The 19,781-nt window shown below is 47.6% G+C and overlaps 2 protein-coding genes and 1 long non-coding RNA gene across 6 annotated transcripts; 1 reads left to right on the plus strand and 2 right to left on the minus strand.

Moving 5' to 3' along the window:
- Window positions 1–2,848: 2,848 nt before the first annotated feature.
- NGRN (neugrin, neurite outgrowth associated) lies at window positions 2,849–10,666 on the minus strand. Of its 2 annotated transcripts, XM_027089149.1 has the most exons (3): window positions 9,131–10,666; window positions 8,625–8,735; window positions 2,849–3,943 (listed from the first exon to the last, which is right to left on the minus strand). In XM_027089149.1, the coding sequence occupies exons 1-3, from the start codon at window positions 9,292–9,294 to the stop codon at window positions 3,331–3,333; spliced, it is 888 nt and encodes a 295-aa protein (XP_026944950.1). In that variant the 5' UTR covers window positions 9,295–10,666; the 3' UTR covers window positions 2,849–3,330. The 2 variants fall into 2 exon arrangements, with proteins under 2 accessions (XP_026944950.1, XP_026944951.1); XM_027089150.1 differs by lacking the exon at window positions 8,625–8,735 and having other exon boundaries at window positions 9,131–9,405.
- Window positions 10,667–10,694: 28 nt separating this feature from the next.
- On the minus strand, window positions 10,695–16,859 carry TTLL13 (tubulin tyrosine ligase like 13). 3 transcript variants are annotated; one of them, XM_027089154.1, is made up of 5 exons: window positions 16,623–16,859; window positions 15,388–15,506; window positions 11,939–12,024; window positions 11,418–11,526; window positions 10,695–10,927 (listed from the first exon to the last, which is right to left on the minus strand). In XM_027089154.1, exons 2-5 carry the CDS (start codon window positions 15,487–15,489, stop codon window positions 10,715–10,717), a joined length of 510 nt encoding a protein of 169 aa, XP_026944955.1. In that variant the 5' UTR covers window positions 15,490–15,506; window positions 16,623–16,859; the 3' UTR covers window positions 10,695–10,714. The 3 variants fall into 3 exon arrangements, with proteins under 3 accessions (XP_026944955.1, XP_026944953.1, XP_026944956.1); XM_027089152.1 differs by lacking the exon at window positions 16,623–16,859 and adding an exon at window positions 15,647–16,536; XM_027089155.1 differs by lacking the exon at window positions 16,623–16,859 and having other exon boundaries at window positions 10,695–10,831; window positions 15,388–16,536.
- On the plus strand, window positions 12,564–16,679 carry LOC113610762 (uncharacterized). The gene is made up of 2 exons (XR_003429207.1): window positions 12,564–12,612; window positions 16,528–16,679. It is a non-coding gene; the product is annotated as an uncharacterized LOC113610762 (long non-coding RNA).
- Window positions 16,860–19,781: the final 2,922 nt, after the last annotated feature.

A 19,781-nucleotide genomic window follows, 5' to 3' on the forward strand; every position in this document is an offset into this window, starting at 1 on the left:
CTCTCACCCCCTCCCCTTAGATCAAATCTCAGCTGCACAGAAAGGTAGAAGCTGCCCTTCACAGATGAGTGACATATACACCCTCCAGTTTGCAGGGATTTAAGTCCCTTCTGTCGTACAGTTTGCCAGCTTCTTGAGTTTGGCCCCAAGTTGCTGTGAGGTGCCCATTTCACCCACAGTTGCTTTTATTCCAGCTTGAGCAGTCTTGTTATCTGTTGCCTCCTCCACCAGATGCTACACCTGCACCCCCAAATCTCCACCTCATCCAGTGTGATGTCAAAGTCCTTCGTTGTGTCATGAAACAGGACTGCCTGGGGATAGGGCACCATGGAGTCCTATGACCCCCACCCAATGGAACACAGGCTGAGTGAGTCCCCATTCGCCTGTCCAGCCTCCCTGCTTGGGATGGGGCAGTGGGGGGCCGGGGAGAAGGGACAATTTCCCCAAACACCTCAATGACAGTGGGTTAGGATCTGAGACACACAGTCAGCGTAGAGCAGGAACAGGTCAACCTGCAGGAAGTTTAGGCCTTCTTGGCTGAGATCTGGATGCACAGGCTGGCAAAGGTAAAAGGCCGGGCTTTCTGCCATTGTGGATTGGCTGATTGGTGTAAGGTTTCCCAGCCATTTCTTCATTCACTCAACCAATATTGAAATCTATGTTGGGGGAATTCCCTGACGGTACGGTGGTTAAGAGTCTGCACTTCCACTACAGGGGACACAGGTTCGATCCCTGGTCGGGGAACTAAGATCCCGCCTGCTGCATGGCACAGACGAAAAAGAAAAGGGAGGAAGAAAGAAATCTATGTTGGGAGTGGAACTACAGCAATGAACACATACACGTCTCCTACCCTTATGGGATCTACCTTCTAATGGGGCAAGGTGGGTGATGACAAATAATGCATTAGTAATACATTTCAAATACTAGGGAAAATTAAACAGGGTGTGGTGATAGAACATGAAGAGAGCTGTTTTAGACTAGGGTGAAAAGGCCTGTGAAAGTAACATTTGACCTGAGGCCTGAATGGCAAGGACCCAGCCAAGTGAAAATCTGGGGACAAAGAACTAGTAAGTGCAAAAGCCTTAGATTAGCATTTACAAGAATGGAAACAAAAGATTTAAGCTAGCGAGCATTAGGATGGTGGTGGATGAGGTAAATGGAAAACATATCCAAGCTAGCAATAAAAGCTTCTAATATTTCATAGTCCCCTGGGGAAAGGACACAAATGATTTGCAGGAGTTAGAAATGCATATTTAAGCAGTCAAATAGCATCTTGCTCCTCTAAGTTATTTTTTTTTAAATAAATTTATTTATTTTTGGCTGCATTGGGTCTTCGTTGCTGCACGCAGGCTTTCTTTAGTTGCAGTGAGCGCGGGCTACTCTGCATTGCGGTGCGCAGGCTTCTCATTGCAGTGGGTTCTCTCGTTGCGGAGCACGGGCTCTAGGCACGCGGGCTCAGTAGTTGCGATGCGTGGGCTCAGTCGTTGTGCTGCATGGGCTTAGTTGCTCTGCGGCTTGTGTGGGATCTTCCAGGACCAGGGATCGATCCCGTGGCCCCTGCATTGGCAGGCAGATTCTTAACCACTGCACCACCAGGGAAGTCCCTCCTCTAAGGTTCTAATGGCAAATTACCCTTTTAAAAATCATAATTATATTGACGTTTTTATTATAAGTTACATAATAGTGACAAAGCAGTGAGAACAAGGGCCTTATCTGTCCACTGCTCTATTACCAGAAGCTGGATTCCCTAACTTTGACTGGCATGTGATAGGGCCTTGCCCATTTCTACTGAACAGATGCTCAAGTTAACAGTAATCAGTGATATAAATGCCATGAATGACATTTGCAATAGCAACAAGACACATGACCAGGCTGTCAGTGACGGTTGGAATATCAATGTTTTCATTAGAAAAACATCCTGCATGTATTTAAATTCTGAGTAGCCAATTTTTGCTGGTAAATTGTTAAAATGAGACATTGTTGAGAACTGTCATTGGACTCTATGTTGCTTGAATATGTCTCCATTTGTCTTTTGATAATCACTTTCTGATATTAATAAAGTATTCTAAAAGAATCAGTGAATTAACAGAAATTATGCCAGGCAGTGATAGATTCCTGGAATTTTAGAAACCTTGAATTAGGAATCAGACCTGGGTTCAAGTCCCACTGCTGTCACTCACTTGCAGCTATGTGACCTTGGGCATATCCAAAAACCTTTGAGACCATATTTGGGTTTTTTTTCATGTATTTATTTACTTTCATTTATTTATTTGGTTTGCACCGGGTCTTAGTTGTGGCTCGCCGGCTCCTTAGTTGTGGCATGCATGTGGGATCTAGTTCCCTGACCAGGGATGGAACCCCTGGCCCCCTGCATTGGGAGCGCGGAGTCTTAACCACTGCGCCACCAGGGAAGTCCCAAGGCCATATTTGTAAAAGGGATCTATTATCTATTCTTGCCTAAATCATAACACCCTTGTAAAAATCTGATTAAAGCTGTAAAATAAGATACTACTTAAGCTTTTGGAAGTGGCTGGAGGTTACGTTGAGAGCCTGAAAGGCTTTGCCTGCTTTGCATTTTTTGTTTGGTCAAATCCCCACAGCCCCATTTTGTTTTAGAGCCCTAGCAACTAAAAGAGGAGCTGCTTTAGACTGGGTGTTTAGGGAAGGCCTAATGTCCAGTTTTTGGCTGTCAAAGTCCATCACTGAGCAGGGCTGACAGGCACAGAGCCCTTTATTAGGGATTCCTCTGGCCCCATCTCTCTCCCAATATTTAGACAAGGGACCCTTTGCCTCTTCCCTTCCCCTCACAGGTAAACCCTCCCAATCCCAGACAGCATCAATCAACACAGACTGCTACATTTTACTTTATTTTGCACATAATGAAGATAACTGACTAAGCAGTTCCAGAACTGTTAGTATTCATTAATCAAGAAGTAAATGAGGTGAGAAGACAAACTTTTAATTTCCTCCCAAACATACTGGAAGTATCACAGAAACTTGTAACAACACATGCAATACAGGCTGGTTTCAACATACAGAGAGCCCAAGCAAGAAGGCTGAGTCCTGAAGATCCACGTGGGTCACAGGAGGAGCAGTGCTCCAGGAGGCTGGAATCTACCCAGTCACTCACCCTGCTCCCACAAAGAACTACCCTGTGAGGTTCTCTGCCCTTTGTCAGGTTCAAATCCAAGAAGCTCTTTCATCCCACATTCCAGGCTCATCACTACCCTCCATTCCAAGGTGGTTAATCCACACACAGAAATCCAGGCAGAACCAAATATACTTGCCCAGCTGTGTTTCATGTGGCATTTCCACAAGCCAGGCTCCAGCTCAAATTCTGTACAGGAAGTTCCCATTGCTGTCAAAGAACTCTCGTCCCCTCTGCACGACTTTGTTGCTAAAGTTCTGGTCACCTGGCTCCCCTGCCTTCAACTCTGCCAGCTTCTTGTCACTTGGCAATCCATCACTGTCAGTTCCTCTGGTGCCTCCACAGTCACTGGTGAACTTCTGCAGCTCTCTCGGATGACCTGGGGCTGCAGCAACAGGCACAAAGCTCTTCTCCTCCTCCAGGCCCTGGATTCCTTTATTCCTTTCCTTCTGTCTCCTTGGTGTATTTGTTCTGTGAGTGTTCAATTCTGTCACTTTCAAAGCTGTGCTGTGACCATGGCCTTTGGATGAGGCTTCATCCCCTGGCATCGGCAAAGAGCCTGATACAGAATGGCTTGCAGAAAGCGGTGCTGAGGTATCCCCAGAGCCTGGGAGCTGCTGGAGTGAGCGGGCAAGCCCAATTTTCTTAAGGACTTTTTGATCCTGCTTCAGTTTCTGCTCCAATGTGGGCACAAACTTGCTTTTTAAAACCCTTCGGATCACATCAGTGCTGACATCAAAGCCTTCAGCCAATCTGGGAACTGACCAGGACTCTGCAAATTCCCTGTGTAAATACCTATGAAAAAAAGAAGCAGGTTTTCAATCTGTGAAGAAGTCTCCTATCAGAACAGTTAACTGATAATACTAGTGATAAATACATGACAAGAAGAGGGCTTGGAAAAACTGCAAACGCAGTGTTTATCTTCTGCTACTAAATGGCTGCGGTCCATTCCTGTGTGCTAACAGCGACACCCAACTACTCTTAGTCATTTCATTTCATATCAACTGAATTCCTCTCTCACTGCACGGCAGGCCCCAGTTAGATCCTGGGGATGCATGATGACTGTCTTTCCCTTCAAAGAACATACAGTCTGGTGGTGGAGACAGATACAGTAACATACAAAAACACTATGAGAAATATCCCAGCAGAGGATGCTGTGAGAGCACCGAGGAGGGAGAGGCAGGGACAGGCTATCACCACATTTGCGGGGTGGCCCAGGAATGGCTTCAGGAAGTCCATGCTAGAGCTGGTCTGAAAAGATGAGAAGTTGTCATAAGCTGGCAGAGGGGAGGAGAGGAAGAAAAGGTCAAAGGTACTGATGGTAGAGTGAGCAGCAGGTGGAACACGAAGAAGCACATCACCTTTGCTGGTAACAGCTCAGTCTGTGTGACGGGGCGGCAGGAGCAGGGTCATGTCACGCTCAGGGATTCCGGAGCCCATTCCAACGCAACAGTGAACCAAGGACGGCGTTTAAGGAGCAGAATGCCATGAGCAAATTTTCAGTTTGAAGCTCAATCCAGTGGTAGTGAAAGAGGGCAGTCGTCAATTAGATTCCCTGAACTATAACCTGCTTAATGAATAATAACCTGTAACCTGCCTTTACTGACCAAGCTTGCTTTAATTGTTCAGGCAAACTGCATAGCCTCCAAGCTTCACATAGCCTAGACAATGTATCACAAGACTCCTTTAACTGCCCCCTATAGATAAAACCTCTGACCATGGGTCACTCTGGTAACAGTTGCTTAAGTTGTTGTTCAGGAACATGGGGCTAGTTTTGCCCAGTTCAAACTAGTTGAGACCACTGACCATTCAGCTGGGCCTGTACAAGTGTCCAATGGGTGACCTTTCAATGTCAAGGGCCAAAAACTCCATCCTCAGATCATGCTAATGCTGCCCACCATTTTCTGAACATGCATCCCATGAAGAACCAGGTAACTCAGAGCACCAATTACTTCACCTTTTTCTAACATTTAATCACCTTTCCCAAAGCCTCAGACCACCCTGCTTCTTTACCCCATAAATATCCTAAAACTCTTTCTTCAAGGAGGCAGATTTGACACTTGTTCTCCCATCTCCTTGCTTGGCTGCCTATGAATAAACCCTTTCTCTGCTGCAAACCTCAGGGTCTCAGCAATGGCTTGCTGTACATCAGACAAATGAATCTAGTTCAGTAACAGTAGTTTCTCAGTGCAAGACTAGAGATGGAAAGATCAGGCAAGAGGCTGTCACAGTAATCCAGGCAGTCTGAACCGAGACAGTGGCAATGAGAGCAGAGGAGGAAAGAGACTTGAGGAATATTTTAGGAAGGCCAAGTGGTTACACTTGGTAAGGAACTAAATACTGGGCGAATAAATAGGCTGAGATTCAGCATCTTTTTTTTTTTTTTTAGTTAATTTATTTATTTATTTATTTTTGGCTGTGCTGGGTCTTTGTTGCTGCACAGGCTTTCTTTAGTTGCGGCGAGCGAGGCCACTCCTTATTGCAGTGCGCGGGCCTCTCATTGTGGTGGCCCCTCTTGTTGCAGAGCACAGGCTCCAGGAACGTGGAGCTTCAGTAGCTGTGGCATGCGGGCTCAGCAGTTGTGGCTCACAGGCTCTAGAGCGCAGGCTCGACATTTGTGGCACACAGGCTTTGTTGCTCTGCGGCATGTGGGATCCTCCTGGACCAGGGCTTGAACCTGCGTCCCCTGCATTGGCAGGTGGACTCCCAACCACTGTGCCACCAGGGAAGTCCCAAGATTCAGTATCTTTAGAGTGGGTGATTGATGGAACCATTCGGGGTTATAGCAAAAATAGGAGCAGAATGAAATTGTCAGGGAATAATGATGAATTCTATTTTGTACATGTTGAGTTTAAGGAACCTGTGTGACAGCCAAACAGCGATATCTAGTGCACAGCTGACTATATAGGGTTCAGAAGAAAAACATGGACTGGACATGATAGATCTGGAAGTCATAAGCCAATAGCAGGAGTGGCTGAAGCCATGCAAGTGGCTGGCATTAGGCAGGGAAATATTCAGAGTGAGATAAATGACCAAGGACACAACTCTAAAAACTACAATAATTAAGATACAGGAGGAAGACGGGGAGCCCACAGAGGAAACCGAAACCAGTCCTAGAAATAGAAGTGAGTGGTAGCCTGGGTCAAGGGAGAATTTCAAGAATGCAGACAAGGTCAAATGCTGCAGAAATGTTAGTCACACTAAAGCCTTGAGTGTCAGTTATGCCTAGCACTGAGGAAGTCACTGGTAGATTTGTGGATAATAGTTTCATTGTTGTGATGAAACAAACAAAAATGAGGGTAGGGAGCCAGGGAGCCAGCAGGGAACTAAAGGAGGAGGGAGTGTAGTATAGCCTTGACAGTTGGGTTTCCTTTTCTTTGTAACCCAAGTGACTGACTTAAGCTTTGCTTGCCAAGGTATGCACTTCGAAGATGGCTATCTCCAATAAACACACTGCCAGCCACACAACTAGATAAAAAGCCAGGCTTCCCCCCACCCCTCCATTGAGGCGCGTTTGTTTTAGAGATTATGGTTGGCTTCAATAACTAACCACTTGGGCCACTTGCTTTTTTTCTTCTTGCGCTTTAAATTCCTCTTAAGGAACTTCCCTGGTGGTCCAGTGGCTAAGACTCCATGCTCCCAATGCAGGGGGCCCGGGTTTGATCCCTGGTCAGGAACTAGATCCCACATGCTGCAACTAAGAGTTTGCATGAGGCAACTAAAGATCCCGTGTGCCGCAACTTAAAAAAAAAAGACCCTGCATGCTGCAACTAAAGATCCCGCATGCCGCAACAAAGACCTGGCACAGCCAAAATAAATAAATAATTTAAAATGAAATTTTAAAAAAATTTTTAAATTCCTGTTAAATTCACCAATAAAGAGTGAGCCCTCAAAACCCTAGGCCCCCACCCTCAACCCCAATAAAAGAACCCCAGGCCCTTGCACCTCTCTCTACCCATGACCTTGCTGTGTGGCCTCAGGTGTGCCATATAATTTCCAGGTCCTGTAAATAATAACCCTCCCCCCCCCCCCCCCCACCCGGCAGTTTTCTGATGGTTATTGCTGAAGGGCATCTTGCAGTCTTAAGAACCACAAGGGCTGGCTCAGCCACAACACTGGTTATTGACAGACTGAGATCGGCACACAACATGGACAACCTTAAGTTGACAGGTGTAGGTCCCTGAGAAATTAGGTAGGGATTTGACCTAGAGCACCCAGAGGACTGGTCCTAGACAAGTGAAGGACTACCACTTCCCCAGAGGTGTGAACAGAGTACAAGATTGAGAGTGGAAGGTAAGGAGGAGACCAAGAAGCTTTAAACAGTTCTTACCTAATAGCCTGTTTTTTCTCTGAAATAGAAGGATATTTATTGATCACAAAAGGGGAGGTGACAGGTGGGAAGATGGAAGGGTTGAAAAGGCTGGTGTTCAAGATAGGAGAGGAAGCTGACAGGAGAAAGCTGCTACAGGCTCATAAAATCTTGATCAGCTCTATAAAACCCCCTTTATTCTAAGTCTCAATTCCAGAGTTATTCTGATGGGAATGGAAAAAGGAACATGACCTACAAAGGACTATTTAGCAATATTTATCAAAATGCAAGTCCATTTGCCCTTCGGTTCAGTAGCAACCCTACTTCTAGGAAGGTATGTAACACATACATTTATGTAAGTGTAAATATTTCTGGCAGATATTTAGAGTATACAAAGTTATGCACTGGAGCACTATTTGTTACAGCAAGTGAGTGGAAACAATTCAAGTGCCCAGCATAAAAGACTGGTAAAATAAACTACAGTTTACTAAGCATCTACAGAAAAGAATGAGGAGCTCTCTCTTGGGAAGTGAAAAGAGCTTCAGAATATATTAAGCGAACAAAGCAAAGTACAGAACAGCATTTCTAGTATTCTACTGTTTGTGATTATAGAAGTGAAAAAAAAATTCTGTATTCATACGTGCTTGCTTCTATTTGCATAAAGAAACCTAGAAAATGACCCAAAAACCTATTAAAAATAGTATCCATAGGAGACTAGGGGGGATTAACACCTCTCAATGCGTATGCCCTGTTATACTGTTCTCATTTTGAGCCATATGTATTATCTATTCAAAACAAAAACCTTAAAATTTAAAAAAGGATCTCTTTTCTAAGATACGGTTCCTCTCTTCAGAGCAACGTAACCATGGAAGCTCCATCCCTGGTCCTAGATCAAGAACGTCATGATCTACTTACTATATACGGGTTAAATGTTGCGACGCCTGTAACTTACTATTTTAAAATTTCGGCAAAAAACGAACCGTGTCATAACGTTAAAAACTATTACATCTAGATGGCGAGCTCATCGACGTTTATCTTATTACTTGACTTTTCTGTTAGAAATCTTGGAAGATAAAAAGCAAAAAATACAAAAACAACGTTCTAAGTTCTAAGCCCCAGTATCCTTCACTTCTCATCACAGCAGATCCTAACTGCCAACAGTCTTACCGGATCTGCTCCATGGCTTCCCACGTCAGGGTCCTGGGCGGGGAACCTGGCGCCTCCATTTGCTTCCGAATTTTCTGGAACCGGATAGCTTTTCTCTGTCGTTTCAGGGCGCTGGGAGAGAGAACCAATGGCAGAAGCCATGCGTGGAAGCCAGATGGGTGGTTTGAGAGCCCTGGGCTAAGTCAGAGCGCCCAGCCCGCTTCTCTTTGCAAGGACAACCTGGCCATGTCTGTCAGCCTAGACCTGCTCTGAACACCGCCCCAGAAATCTAACACCAAGAACAACAACAGCCCATAAGCTGTTGCCGAATTCTTTAAACGGGTGATGAAATACGTCCTTGGTGAAGGGACTCGTGGTCCCAAAGGAGCTAACAGCTGCCCCTGTGCCCCTGACAACGGGTGAGAAATAAGTACCGCCGCAGGACGCCCGGCGCCAAGGGGGCGCGGCCTGGGGCGCCCAGGCCCGAGGCCCTGCTTCAGGCTGAGGGCCCGGGAAGGAGCCGGTACCTCTCCACCTCCTGCAGCTCCCGCTCCTCCGGCTCCCAGTCGGAATCGGGGTCCGGCTCACGGCCGACAGATCCCGGGATCGCCACGCCCCGGGTAGCAAACCCACAGCGAGCGACCGCGGCACGGACACCCCCGCCTAGCAAGCAGTTCAGAGAAACCGCCATGTCGACGAGAAAAAGCCCTCCACCACCCCCGCCACAGGGTAGCTCCTGAAGCCAGGGGGCGGGACCGGAATTGGGCGGGAAGCTGAGGGGCTGGTGCGTTTTTTCCGCTTCCGTCTGAGGGCGTGACTTCTGGGCTTGAACTGCTTTGCCACCCGCCCTCACCCGTTGTAATTACAGAGCAGGCTTCTGGTTTTCATCTTAAGTGCAATGGTGTACACTTGTAAACTAGCACTCCAAGTTATCATAGTCTTTTAGGTTTCTGATTATAGAGTAGTATCTGTTAATTACAGAAAATTTAGAAGAGCAAAAAGAAGATAAAAACCTCTAATCTTACTGTGAAATAAGCATATTGGCTATGAGCATGGACTCTAGGGCAGGACTTACTGAGTTTGAACGCTGGCTTTGCCACTCATTACCTTGTTCTTTCTTTATTCCTTCCTTTCCTTCCTTCTTTGTTTTAGATGAAAATGGGATCATATAACATTTTTAAATGGCTGCCTAGTATTCTGATTCTATGATTGTACTGTTGTTTTTTAAGTCCAGTAGTTTTCAACCTTTTTTCCTCATTGAAAGACATGTGCACAGTCCAGTCTCATGGGAATACCTAGGGTATTTACAGTTATACTTCACCTTCATTCACACAGACATTTGAGTGCCTACTGTGTGCCAGGTCCTCAGGATATCATGGCAAATCAGATACACACTGGCCTGCATATCACAATGCAAGTGGTGAAGAGTGATACTATTACAGGAATAATACTCACTCTACTCAAGTCATTTTTATTATTAACAAATTATAATTGAGTATCAGCAACACATTACCATGTTTGTAACCCATCTTACAATTAAAACAACAGTGGGTAAACAATACTGATTTAAACAATAACCTATTATTGAATGACTAAACTGTTTTCTCTGTTTCATAATTATAAGCCTTCTTAGGTAATGGTTTCTAGAGGAGCTTTGTTGAAAATAAAAAAAAAAAAAAAAGAACAAACCCCATAAAGTTCCTTACATGCTAATAGGAAATAGCTATAAAATGCATAAATAGCTGTAAAATGCATTGGTAAGTAGGATACAGACAGTGTGAAAGTTATGCTATTGTCTGGGTAAAGGGAGAAAACAATTTATATAAATACATGTATATATGTGCATTAAATGTTTGTGAAAGTATACACATGACCCAGGGAACATTGATTGGCTCCAGGGAGGAAAACTGAGTAGCTGGAGGAGGAGGGTAGGAGAGAGACTATTCACTGTGTCTTTGGAATTTGCATAGATAATGCATCACTTATCTATGATATGTGGTGTATTATCGATGCAAAAAAAAATGTTTTTAATAGCTAATCAACCCCAGACTGCCTTCTCCATCTAGAGAAGGACTTTTACTCTCAGGAAAGTAATAAGGTAAGCTACACAACTAAACACACGTCAAACACCTGAGGCCCCTGGCTTCTCTTGGCTGTTGGTGGCACTGGAAAAGCCGCTCCTTGACTCGCCACTTATCCTCTTCTGTCACCTTTCTTTTGTCACAGCCCTGGAGGTTGACAAGGGTCATGGTATCACAGAGAAGTGCATCCTTCACTTCTCGATCAAGTTGTGAGTCGGTGGTGAAGCTTGGAGAGTGGTTTACCTGCCGGGAGGAGTCATTATCCATCCCCTTCCTAGACCACCTGAGCAGGTCATGATTCTTGCAGGCCCAGCTGGAGGTTCTAGGAGAGACATCCGCCTCCAGTGCCCCCCCTTTGTGGCCTCAGCCAAGGAAGCTGGATGTTCTGACTTCCAAGACCACAGGACTCTGCCACAGAGATCCCTCCAGTGTATAGGCTGGTGAGAGCAAATCAGACAGCCTGACTCTATAGCGATAGTGTCCTTAAAGGCAAGGCTTACATGAGGAACTTTTGGGATCCAAAACCTGAGTTCCTACGGTGGAGACCAGAGACCACCAAGACTGGATTTAGCAGGTCAAAAGTGCAAATGTCTTACACCTTCTGCTAGATCCTATCTACCCCAGTGCCTCTGCATCCCCCATTCTGTGTTCCACCACTTGAGTACACTCCTATCCCAGGTGTCCTGTTCAGGGGTGGACCATGGTTTTGCAAAGCCCAGGAGATAATCCTCACCTCCAGCAGCCAGGGCTTCCGCTTGTGGTCCAGCAAGATGTCAAAACCAAGGATCTCAAAACAGGCACATGTACCTCCACTCAGATACTGGGGAAAACAGGTTCGGTAGCTGTGGCAAAGAACAGAATGTGCTGAGATGATGGCTTTGATGATGATGTCCTCAATATCTCCCCACAGCTCTCGGGGGTCGTAGCTGTGCTCTCATAGCCAGGCGTTGAGTGTTGACAGCTTCCTGTGAGGCCCAGTGCTCAGAGGAAGATCAGTGGGGCCAGGCTGCAGACAGGAAGCTCCCTAACACTAATCCTAATTCCATGCCTAGGTTCCTTGTGCTTTGAGGGGTTGCCGCCAGCTTGGAGCAGGGTTTAATTATAGGGTGGGGTTTGGGACTGCACTTGGTGGTCAGGCACAAGACAGGGGTCTATAAGGGTTGAGCCAGCTCAACCTCCCAAGGGCCAACTCAGCTCTGCTGAGACTGTGGGGCTAAAGGGCAGAAAAAGAGGAGAAAACAGAGTAGGGCATACCTCTTACTGCCCACAGCATCATCCCGGACAAAATTCTCATTGTGTCTGTTGACGGCATAGTTGGTCAGGTGCATGCAGATATCATCCTGGGAAGAGAGTGGCCCTGTGATCAGGCTACTTCCATGCAGTTCTTCTCTCCAGCCATTCGTTGCCTTCTGATTACCTACCCCACCCCTGGATGGCTCATCTCCTGTCCCTCTTCACAGAGGACTGTCCTGTAAGCTCCTGGGGAAGGGGTGTGCCCTTCCTGCAGGCATGGCTTTTCTGCAGTCAGCACCCCCTAAATGCTGTCCTTCCAGCCAAGTGCCAAGGTGCTCCAGGCTTCACTCCTTGTTCATGTGTGACGAGCTAGCTGTGTGACAAGCCCCTCTACCTGGTTTCTCCACAGAACCTCAGCACTCGTGTCAGTGGAAGAGAAGAGGGTGCTGCCCTGCACCCTAGTGCTGCTGGCTGGCCTTTTTTTTTTTTTTTTTTTTTAAGGTTTTTTTTTTCTAAAGAATTTTTTTTTTATGTGGACCATCTTTTAAAGTCTCTATTGAATTTGTTACAATATTGCTTCTGTTTTATATTTTGGTTTTCTGGCCAGGAGGCATGTGGGATCTTAGCTCCCCAACCAGGGATCGAATCCATACCCCCTGCATTGGAAGGTGAAGTCTTAAACACTGGACTGCCAGGTAAGTTCCCCAGCTGGCCTCTTATCAGGTTGCTGTGGCTGGGCTCCACGTAGGGCATGGTGGTAAAGGCGGCCAGGCCCTCCTCATACATGGAGATCCGAAGAGGCTCACAGGATGTGATCAGGACATACATTCGCATGTCAAACTTGAAGCCATCAATGAGGAAGGGCTGAGAGCATGCAAACCCACCAGGGAAAAGTAATAATACAGTGTTCACTCAGTATCTGCAGGAGATTGGATCCAGGACCCCCACCCCCCATGGATACCAAACTCCACAGATGCTCAAGTCCATTGTATAAAATGGTGTCAGCCCTCCATATCCACGGGTTCCACATCTGCAGATATGGAGGGAGGGCCGACTGTACTTTTGAAGTACTTACTATGTACCATAAATTGTTGTAAGCACTTCAAATACATAATAACTCATTTAATTTTCACAGTAACCAAAAAAAATTTTTTTTTCACAGTAACCATATAAGGTAGTTACTGTTGTTTTTTTTTTGCGGTACGCGGGCCTCTCACTGTTGTGGCCTCTCCCTTTGCGGAGCACAGGCTCTGGACGCACAGGCTCCAGACGCGCAGGCTCAGCGGCCATGGCTCACGGGCCCAGCTGCTCTGCGGCATTTGGGATCTTCCCGGACCGGGGCACGAAGCCGTGTCCCCTGCATCGGTAGGCGGACTCTCAACCACTGCGCCACCAGGGAAGCCCTAACCTTCTCTTTTCAGTTAAAACTTCCCTTTTACTTCCATCCCCCTGAGACATTCTAGGTCCCAGAGCCAGAGTCTGGTGGGAACTGAGATGGCGAACCCTTTCCTCCCCCAGAATCTCAACCTGGGGAGCCAGGCTCACTCACTCTGCAGGGAGGCACCAGATGCACGGGAAGATGTTACACTCAGTAGGATAGAGTTTCTGCATGCGGCTGAGGTTCTGAGCCAGCAGATCTTTGTGGCAGATTTCTGTCATGCCAGGGAAGTGGTTGACTTTCTGAAACAGAGCCAGTTGGTTATACTATCGCCCAGAGTAAGGGGCAGTTCCTGGGGCCTGAACATTCCAGATAGCAGTGGAAAAGGACTGGGGAGGTCAAGGGAGAAGTCACAGTGGAGGTAAACACTGCACCTAGTCCCCAAGGGAGAAAAGGAAGGCTCCCTAAGGCAGGTGGGAAACTGCTGCTTGGCCTCTCCGCAAAACACACATACACAGCAAGGTTAGCAAATGAGGGTCGGTGAGAAGGGCTAGCCAGGACTTTGGGCCTTCTAGCCACCTTATAACATCCCTCAGACTACCGGGGACTAGCCCTATAGGAATAACTGGTGCGGAATAACACAAAGCAAATGAGAAAACATTTCCCCAAAGAGAAAGGAAACTAAGGAGCAGCCCCAGGGAATGCACAGCAGTGGCACTCTCAGAGGGCAAGGCATTGCCAGGGTGGCCTGCTGGAAGCCCCCGCCCCGCTGCTCTGGCCCTCAGGGCTGGAAGGTTCAGTGCTCTCTGCTTTTCCCCCCCATGAGCTGTGTGAACTGAGTATTTCTGAGCCTCAGTGTCCTTAATATAAGGGTATCTTTTGGGAATTGCCTGGCGGTCCAGTGGTTAGGACTTGGTGCTTTCACTGCAGGGGGCACGGGTTCGATCCCTGGTCGGGCAACTAAGATCCCACAAGCTGTGGCCGAAGCCAAGAAAACAAAACAAAACAAAAAAACACATAAGGGTATCTTTTTAAGGATTTAATGAGGTGAGAATGTAAAAGCACTTAACAGTGTCCGACCTCAGTAAATGCTGTTATCGTTACCCTCATCTCACAACTGCTCTCTGCATGCCCCTTCTTAGGGGCTTTTTGAGCGCTTCTAGCAGTCTCTCACTCTCGCTCTCACTCCTGCTCTCCCTCTTCTCCCATAATTCATGGGATAGGTGATAGTCTCAGCTCCCTGCTTGCCTTCTCTCAAAATAAGCCTACAGACACTTTTGTTTGCTAACCGCCACAAAGACCCAATTAGAGGATAACAAAAATACCATGAAGAAGTAATATCTGGGGCTTCCCTGGTGGCGCAGTGGTTAAGAATCCGCCTGCCAGTGCAGGGGACACGGGTTCAAGCCCTGGTCGGGGAAGATCCCACATGTGGCGGAGCAACTAAGCCCGTGCGCCACAACTACTGAGCCTGCGCTCTAGAGCCCATGCTCTGCTGCAAGAGAAGCCACCGCAATGAGAAGCCCACGCAACCGCAATGTAAAGTAGTCCCCCCAGCCCCCCTCCCTCCAAGGGGCAAAGAAACAGAGACCCAGTGCAGCCAAAAATAAATTAATAAATTAATTTAGAAAAGAAAAAGAAATAATATCTTCTTGTGGACCCTGGTCTATCTTTCCTGACTTTCTTGCTGCCATGCAGGACCCCACACTGACTCTTAATGGATGTGGAGTGCTAGGCTAAGCTGCTTAGAAGGCTGGATCATTCAGCTGGCTCTACTGTTAACTCTGAAGCTCCCAGTCTTCCCCCTAAGATAGGCTCACCTGCCCTGGAGGGACCAGCTGAGCTTGCTTCCAGGCAAGCAGCATATATGGAGATAGGATGTGGCCAGCAGACACTTCCTTCAGATAATAGAAGCTCCAGAGACCCAAGAGGAGAATATTCCCATTGGTGCAGAAGCCCCTGGCCATGGCCTTTCCTGCTCTGCATAGGGGTATAGCCACCAAGAGTGGCAGCCTCGGGTGCCTGGGTGCAAGGGTAGGAGTAGTCATTCTGGGGCATAGTTCCTTTAGGATCTTGGGTCTGGAGGTTGTACCTGAAACCTCTTCATGTCCATGATGCGTTCCAGTGAGACAGAGCAGTCTGTCCAGTACACAGTCCACTCTTTGTCCTCCCCCACCTCCTTCAGGCCACACATTTGGGCTGCCCGACGCACTGTGGAGAGAGGGAGGTCAGTGGAGCCAGCCTGGGCACTGGCAGCAAACCTTGGGACTGCAGCTGGGTTGGGTAAGGAACAGACCTGACCAGAGAGTGGGAATGAAGAAGGAGGTAGTTCCTACCTCAGCTCTGCTTACCTCAGTTTAGTTACCATTGCGACAATTCCAAGTTCATGAGGCTGTCAGGGTCCTTCCAAAATTTGACAGAAAACTATAGACTGGATCTCTGTTCCTGTCAGTCCTCTCAATTAGGATGGTTTCTGGCCTGCAGAGCTGACCCTCGGAAGGGGTCACACTGGCGCCTCACACTTTGGGGCACCCGTAGATGCCAGTGGGGATGAGGGGAGGAAGAAATGACTAACCTAGCTGGCGATTTTTCTTTTTTCTTAATTGCTGAAGCCACCTCAAAAGTTACCTTGAAAAAACAGTTTTAACCTGGTCTCATCTCATCTCTGGTAAAATCTGGGGCAGGGTCGGGGGAGGGATGGTGATTTTTGTCATTTTTTCTCTTGTTAGCTAACTGGAGATTCCTACTCTACTGCTGAGACTAACTGGAACAGTGATGTGTCAGCTACTGGTAGCTGAGCCAGGAGGCTCAGTACAGGTTATAGGCCAGCCTAACAAGATCCAGGGGCTGGGAGCAGATTGAGGGGACCACCTCCAGAGTGAAAGCCGCAGCCCTAAATGTCCTCTCATGCCCAGTGGTGTGAGTGACGAGCTGGGTGCTTACCACTCTCATACTTGCAGTTGGTCAGATTGATGGCCAGGGGTCTGGAATGGAGGAATAGCAGAAATCAGGCAGAAGGAGAGAAGGACCCTGGGCTGGCAGGCATCCAGAAGAAGAGACACCCAACAGATTAACAGTGCAATTCATTTTCTTTAGAAGCCACTTAAAGGAAAGACCAGGATGATATAAACGTGCTGAAATTCTAAACTAAGCCAGCCAAAGTGATTCTGAATTTTGTTTTTGTTGTACAAAAAGGCTAATGACCTCCTGTATTTCCTGTTCTCTTTCCTAGGCTAAAGGGAAGACTTTGGATCCCAGCCCGACTGCTGAAGGGCAGAGGGTTACTCTCTGGAGCTGGGCAAGTGAGGGGGTCCAGGGAACGGTTACCTGTGTTTCCACCTTCTCTTTCTCCTCCCAACTTCTAATTCATCTGGGTCAGCTGGGGTTATGATTTTCTTTGGTATTTTCTTGGCTACAATGGATAAAGGAACTCCATTCCTAAATGCATTAGTCAGCCTTTGAGAGTGCCTGCTGAGAAGGGTTAGAAGGGATGGTAGTTTCCCCTTTAACACACTCCTCGGATTCCTCTTCTTCACCATAGTTTTCCTCTGATTCGCTGGTCTTACAGGTACTTGGCTCCATCCTCTTAGATTCTGAGGAGAGAGGGGTGGGAGTGAAATGTATATGACCTCCCTCCAGGCCCAGGAAGGACGGCAGGAATCCACCCAAGGACCTTCATGGTGTTATAAGGGAATGTTGCTGCTCCTTCAGAACAGAGCAGTCCCACTACAGCATGGGATGTTTCCAAATAGGTAATGGGGTCCGTGGAATGCCTATGAGATGTTAGATTCGCTGACAAGCCCCAATTATCCAAGATCACTCCATACAATACTCTGGGGTGCATGCAGGAGCTGAACTGAGCTGGCAGGGACCATGACCATAGCTTTTTTGTTCTTGAATGTAATGGGGGATAGCTGGAGGTGCTGGGGGGGCCTTCACTTTGAAAAATAGAGCTGAAGACCAAAGGTCGCCTAGGCCAGCCTTTTCCCTGTCCCATGATTCAGTTTCTCCATACAGACACACTGGGGCCAGGCACCCAATGGCCAAGACCCCCTGGGCTCTGACAGCGGAGGGGAAGCCCCCGGCGGACAATGCCCACCGCAGGTTCCGAGAGCGGAGGGGCTGCCGGGTCCGCCCCTATCGGCCTGGTGCTGGACTCAGCTGGTCGCTCACGACCGCCCTTCGGCCGGCTCTCGCTCCTTCCCGGGCGTTGCTGGGCCTCCGGGACCGCCTCCTTGTTCCACGGGAATGGCTATCCCCGGCGATCGCGAGGGGGGCCCGCTCCCCCCTGCACCCGGGGTTCACACCTATCTTGGAGATCCCGGCTGCGCCGCCTTAAGCAAGCAGGCTGCCGCCGCCGCCGTCGCCATGGACACGAGGGCGGCCCCCATTGGAGAAGCGTTCTGGGGGCGGGGCCTTTCCGAGAACCACACCCACTTTGGCGCCAGCAGAGGCCATATCGGGCGGGTGCCTGAGACGTTTGCCCCTGGGCTGCCGTAGGAAGCGCAATCGAGCGCCTGGCACTGGAGGGCGGACTCTTGCGGCAACTGACCCGATGCGTGATAGGACTTCTAGTCCTTCCGCTTTCACGCCAGTTCGCACGAGCCCCACCCCCTTTCCTGACCCTTTCCTGAATCCGCGGGCCAAGCTCCCGGAATTTGGCCAACGCAGTGTTCGGGACGAGAAGCCCCAATTATCCAAGTAATTAGTAACCATTAGTAACCATGTCTCGAGCAGTCCCAGCACTTGGGAGGGACGGCCGTGATTATCACACGTGCCCTGGAGGTGCTCATCAGACTGCTCCTTTACTCTCGCCATCTTTTCCTGATGTCCAACCGCTTTACCTCTGATTGCCACCTCCACCAAACTCCGCCCAATTTGTCACTTTAAGATTATCCCATGTGCTTAAATCTAAAGGACACTTAAAAAATTTCGCTCCTCTAAAAAGACATGTACATTTTCCGATTCATAGATTTCTTGACCTCCCTTCAGTGTATGATACTCTATTACCCCCTCCTTGAAATGCTTTGGAGTCCCTTGCCTTTCAGGACGCACAATTTTCTCACTCTTTCTGACTCCACTTCTCACCCCACACTGACTCTTAATGGATGTGGAGCGCTAGGCTAAGCTGCTTAGAAGGCTGGATCATTCAGCTGGCTCTACTGTTGGCTCTGAAGCTCCCAGTCTTCCCCCTAAGATAGGTTCACGTGCCCTGGAGGGACCAGCTGAGCTTGCTTCCAGGCAAGCAGCATATATTGAGATAGGATGTGGCCAGCAAACACTTCCTTCAGATAACAGAAGCTCCAGAGACCCAAGAGGAGAATATTTCCATTGGTGCAGAAGCCCCTGGCCATGGGGCTTCTGCACCAATGGAAATATTTAACGTTCCAGGCACATATTTAACAGATATTTAACGTTCCAGGCACTGTTCTAGTACCTGAACCATCATTTCTTGCCTGAATTGCCACCATTAAGCAGCCTCTTAATTGGATTCCCTTATTCTATTTTTCCTTCCTTCCTTCATCCATCCATCCATCCACTGCAGCTTAAGTATTCGCCCTAAAATGCATATTTGTTACTCCCCAATTTAAAACTCTTCAAGGTTTCCCATTAGATCAAGTCCAAAACCCCTTAGTACAAAAGACCTTCCATCAAAAAATAAAACAAACAAAAAGCAAGCAAAGCGGTGGAGAGGCCCTGAGCTGGATTGTCCCTTCTTACTTACCTACTGTGCTCAAAGCCCAGGGCTCTGGATACAAAGGGTCTCCTAAGTGTTCCATATTCAAGCTCAGAAAAAGCTTCCATAAATCCCCTTCTGGACGATTCACAAAGTATTCATGGCTAAGAAGTACCACCACAAAGAAAACCTATTTGACTTTTACTTTTTGTGGAAAAACTTATTTGGGGCCAGAGAAGGCTTTCCTCTGAACATTAATCCTAAGGAAAAACTGGGGAAATCCTGGTATTTGGACTCATCACCTTCGACACACAAAGTCCACTTTACTCTAATGGTCATCTGCACTCCCTTCAGAGAGTGAGCGAGCAAAATAAAGTGATGTTATTGGAGCCCATATTTGCAAAGGCTTGCACAAAGAGGCATTAAGCTGAAATTACTGCAATGTGCCCAAAACATGAGGGTGACCAAAAACTGTTTATAGGAATTTAAATGTCAAACTGATTTTCTTATGAAATGGGTTGTGATGCATATTCTGCTTCATCTCAATGAGACTTTATTAACATGGCAGTCACACAGGCACAGCCCCAGCTCAGCTTCAGGTGTCTGATTGCCTGCGTTGCAGTCCTGACTCCACTACTTTTGAGCCATCTGACCTTGGACAAATTACTAAACCTCTGTCAGCCTCCATATCTTCGTCTGTTAAATGGGGGTATTAAGAGGACCTGCAACTTTCAAGTTGTGAGGACACCTTGTTTTCACATGAAATGATGTATGTGAAGAACACTCAACTCAGCTTTGGGGCTGAAGGA

This window comes from Aethalodelphis obliquidens, unplaced genomic scaffold (genome assembly GCF_003676395.1).
Source record: "Aethalodelphis obliquidens isolate GAN/ISIS:26980383/991018 unplaced genomic scaffold, ASM367639v1 scaffold65, whole genome shotgun sequence".
NCBI lineage: Eukaryota > Metazoa > Chordata > Mammalia > Artiodactyla > Delphinidae > Aethalodelphis > Aethalodelphis obliquidens.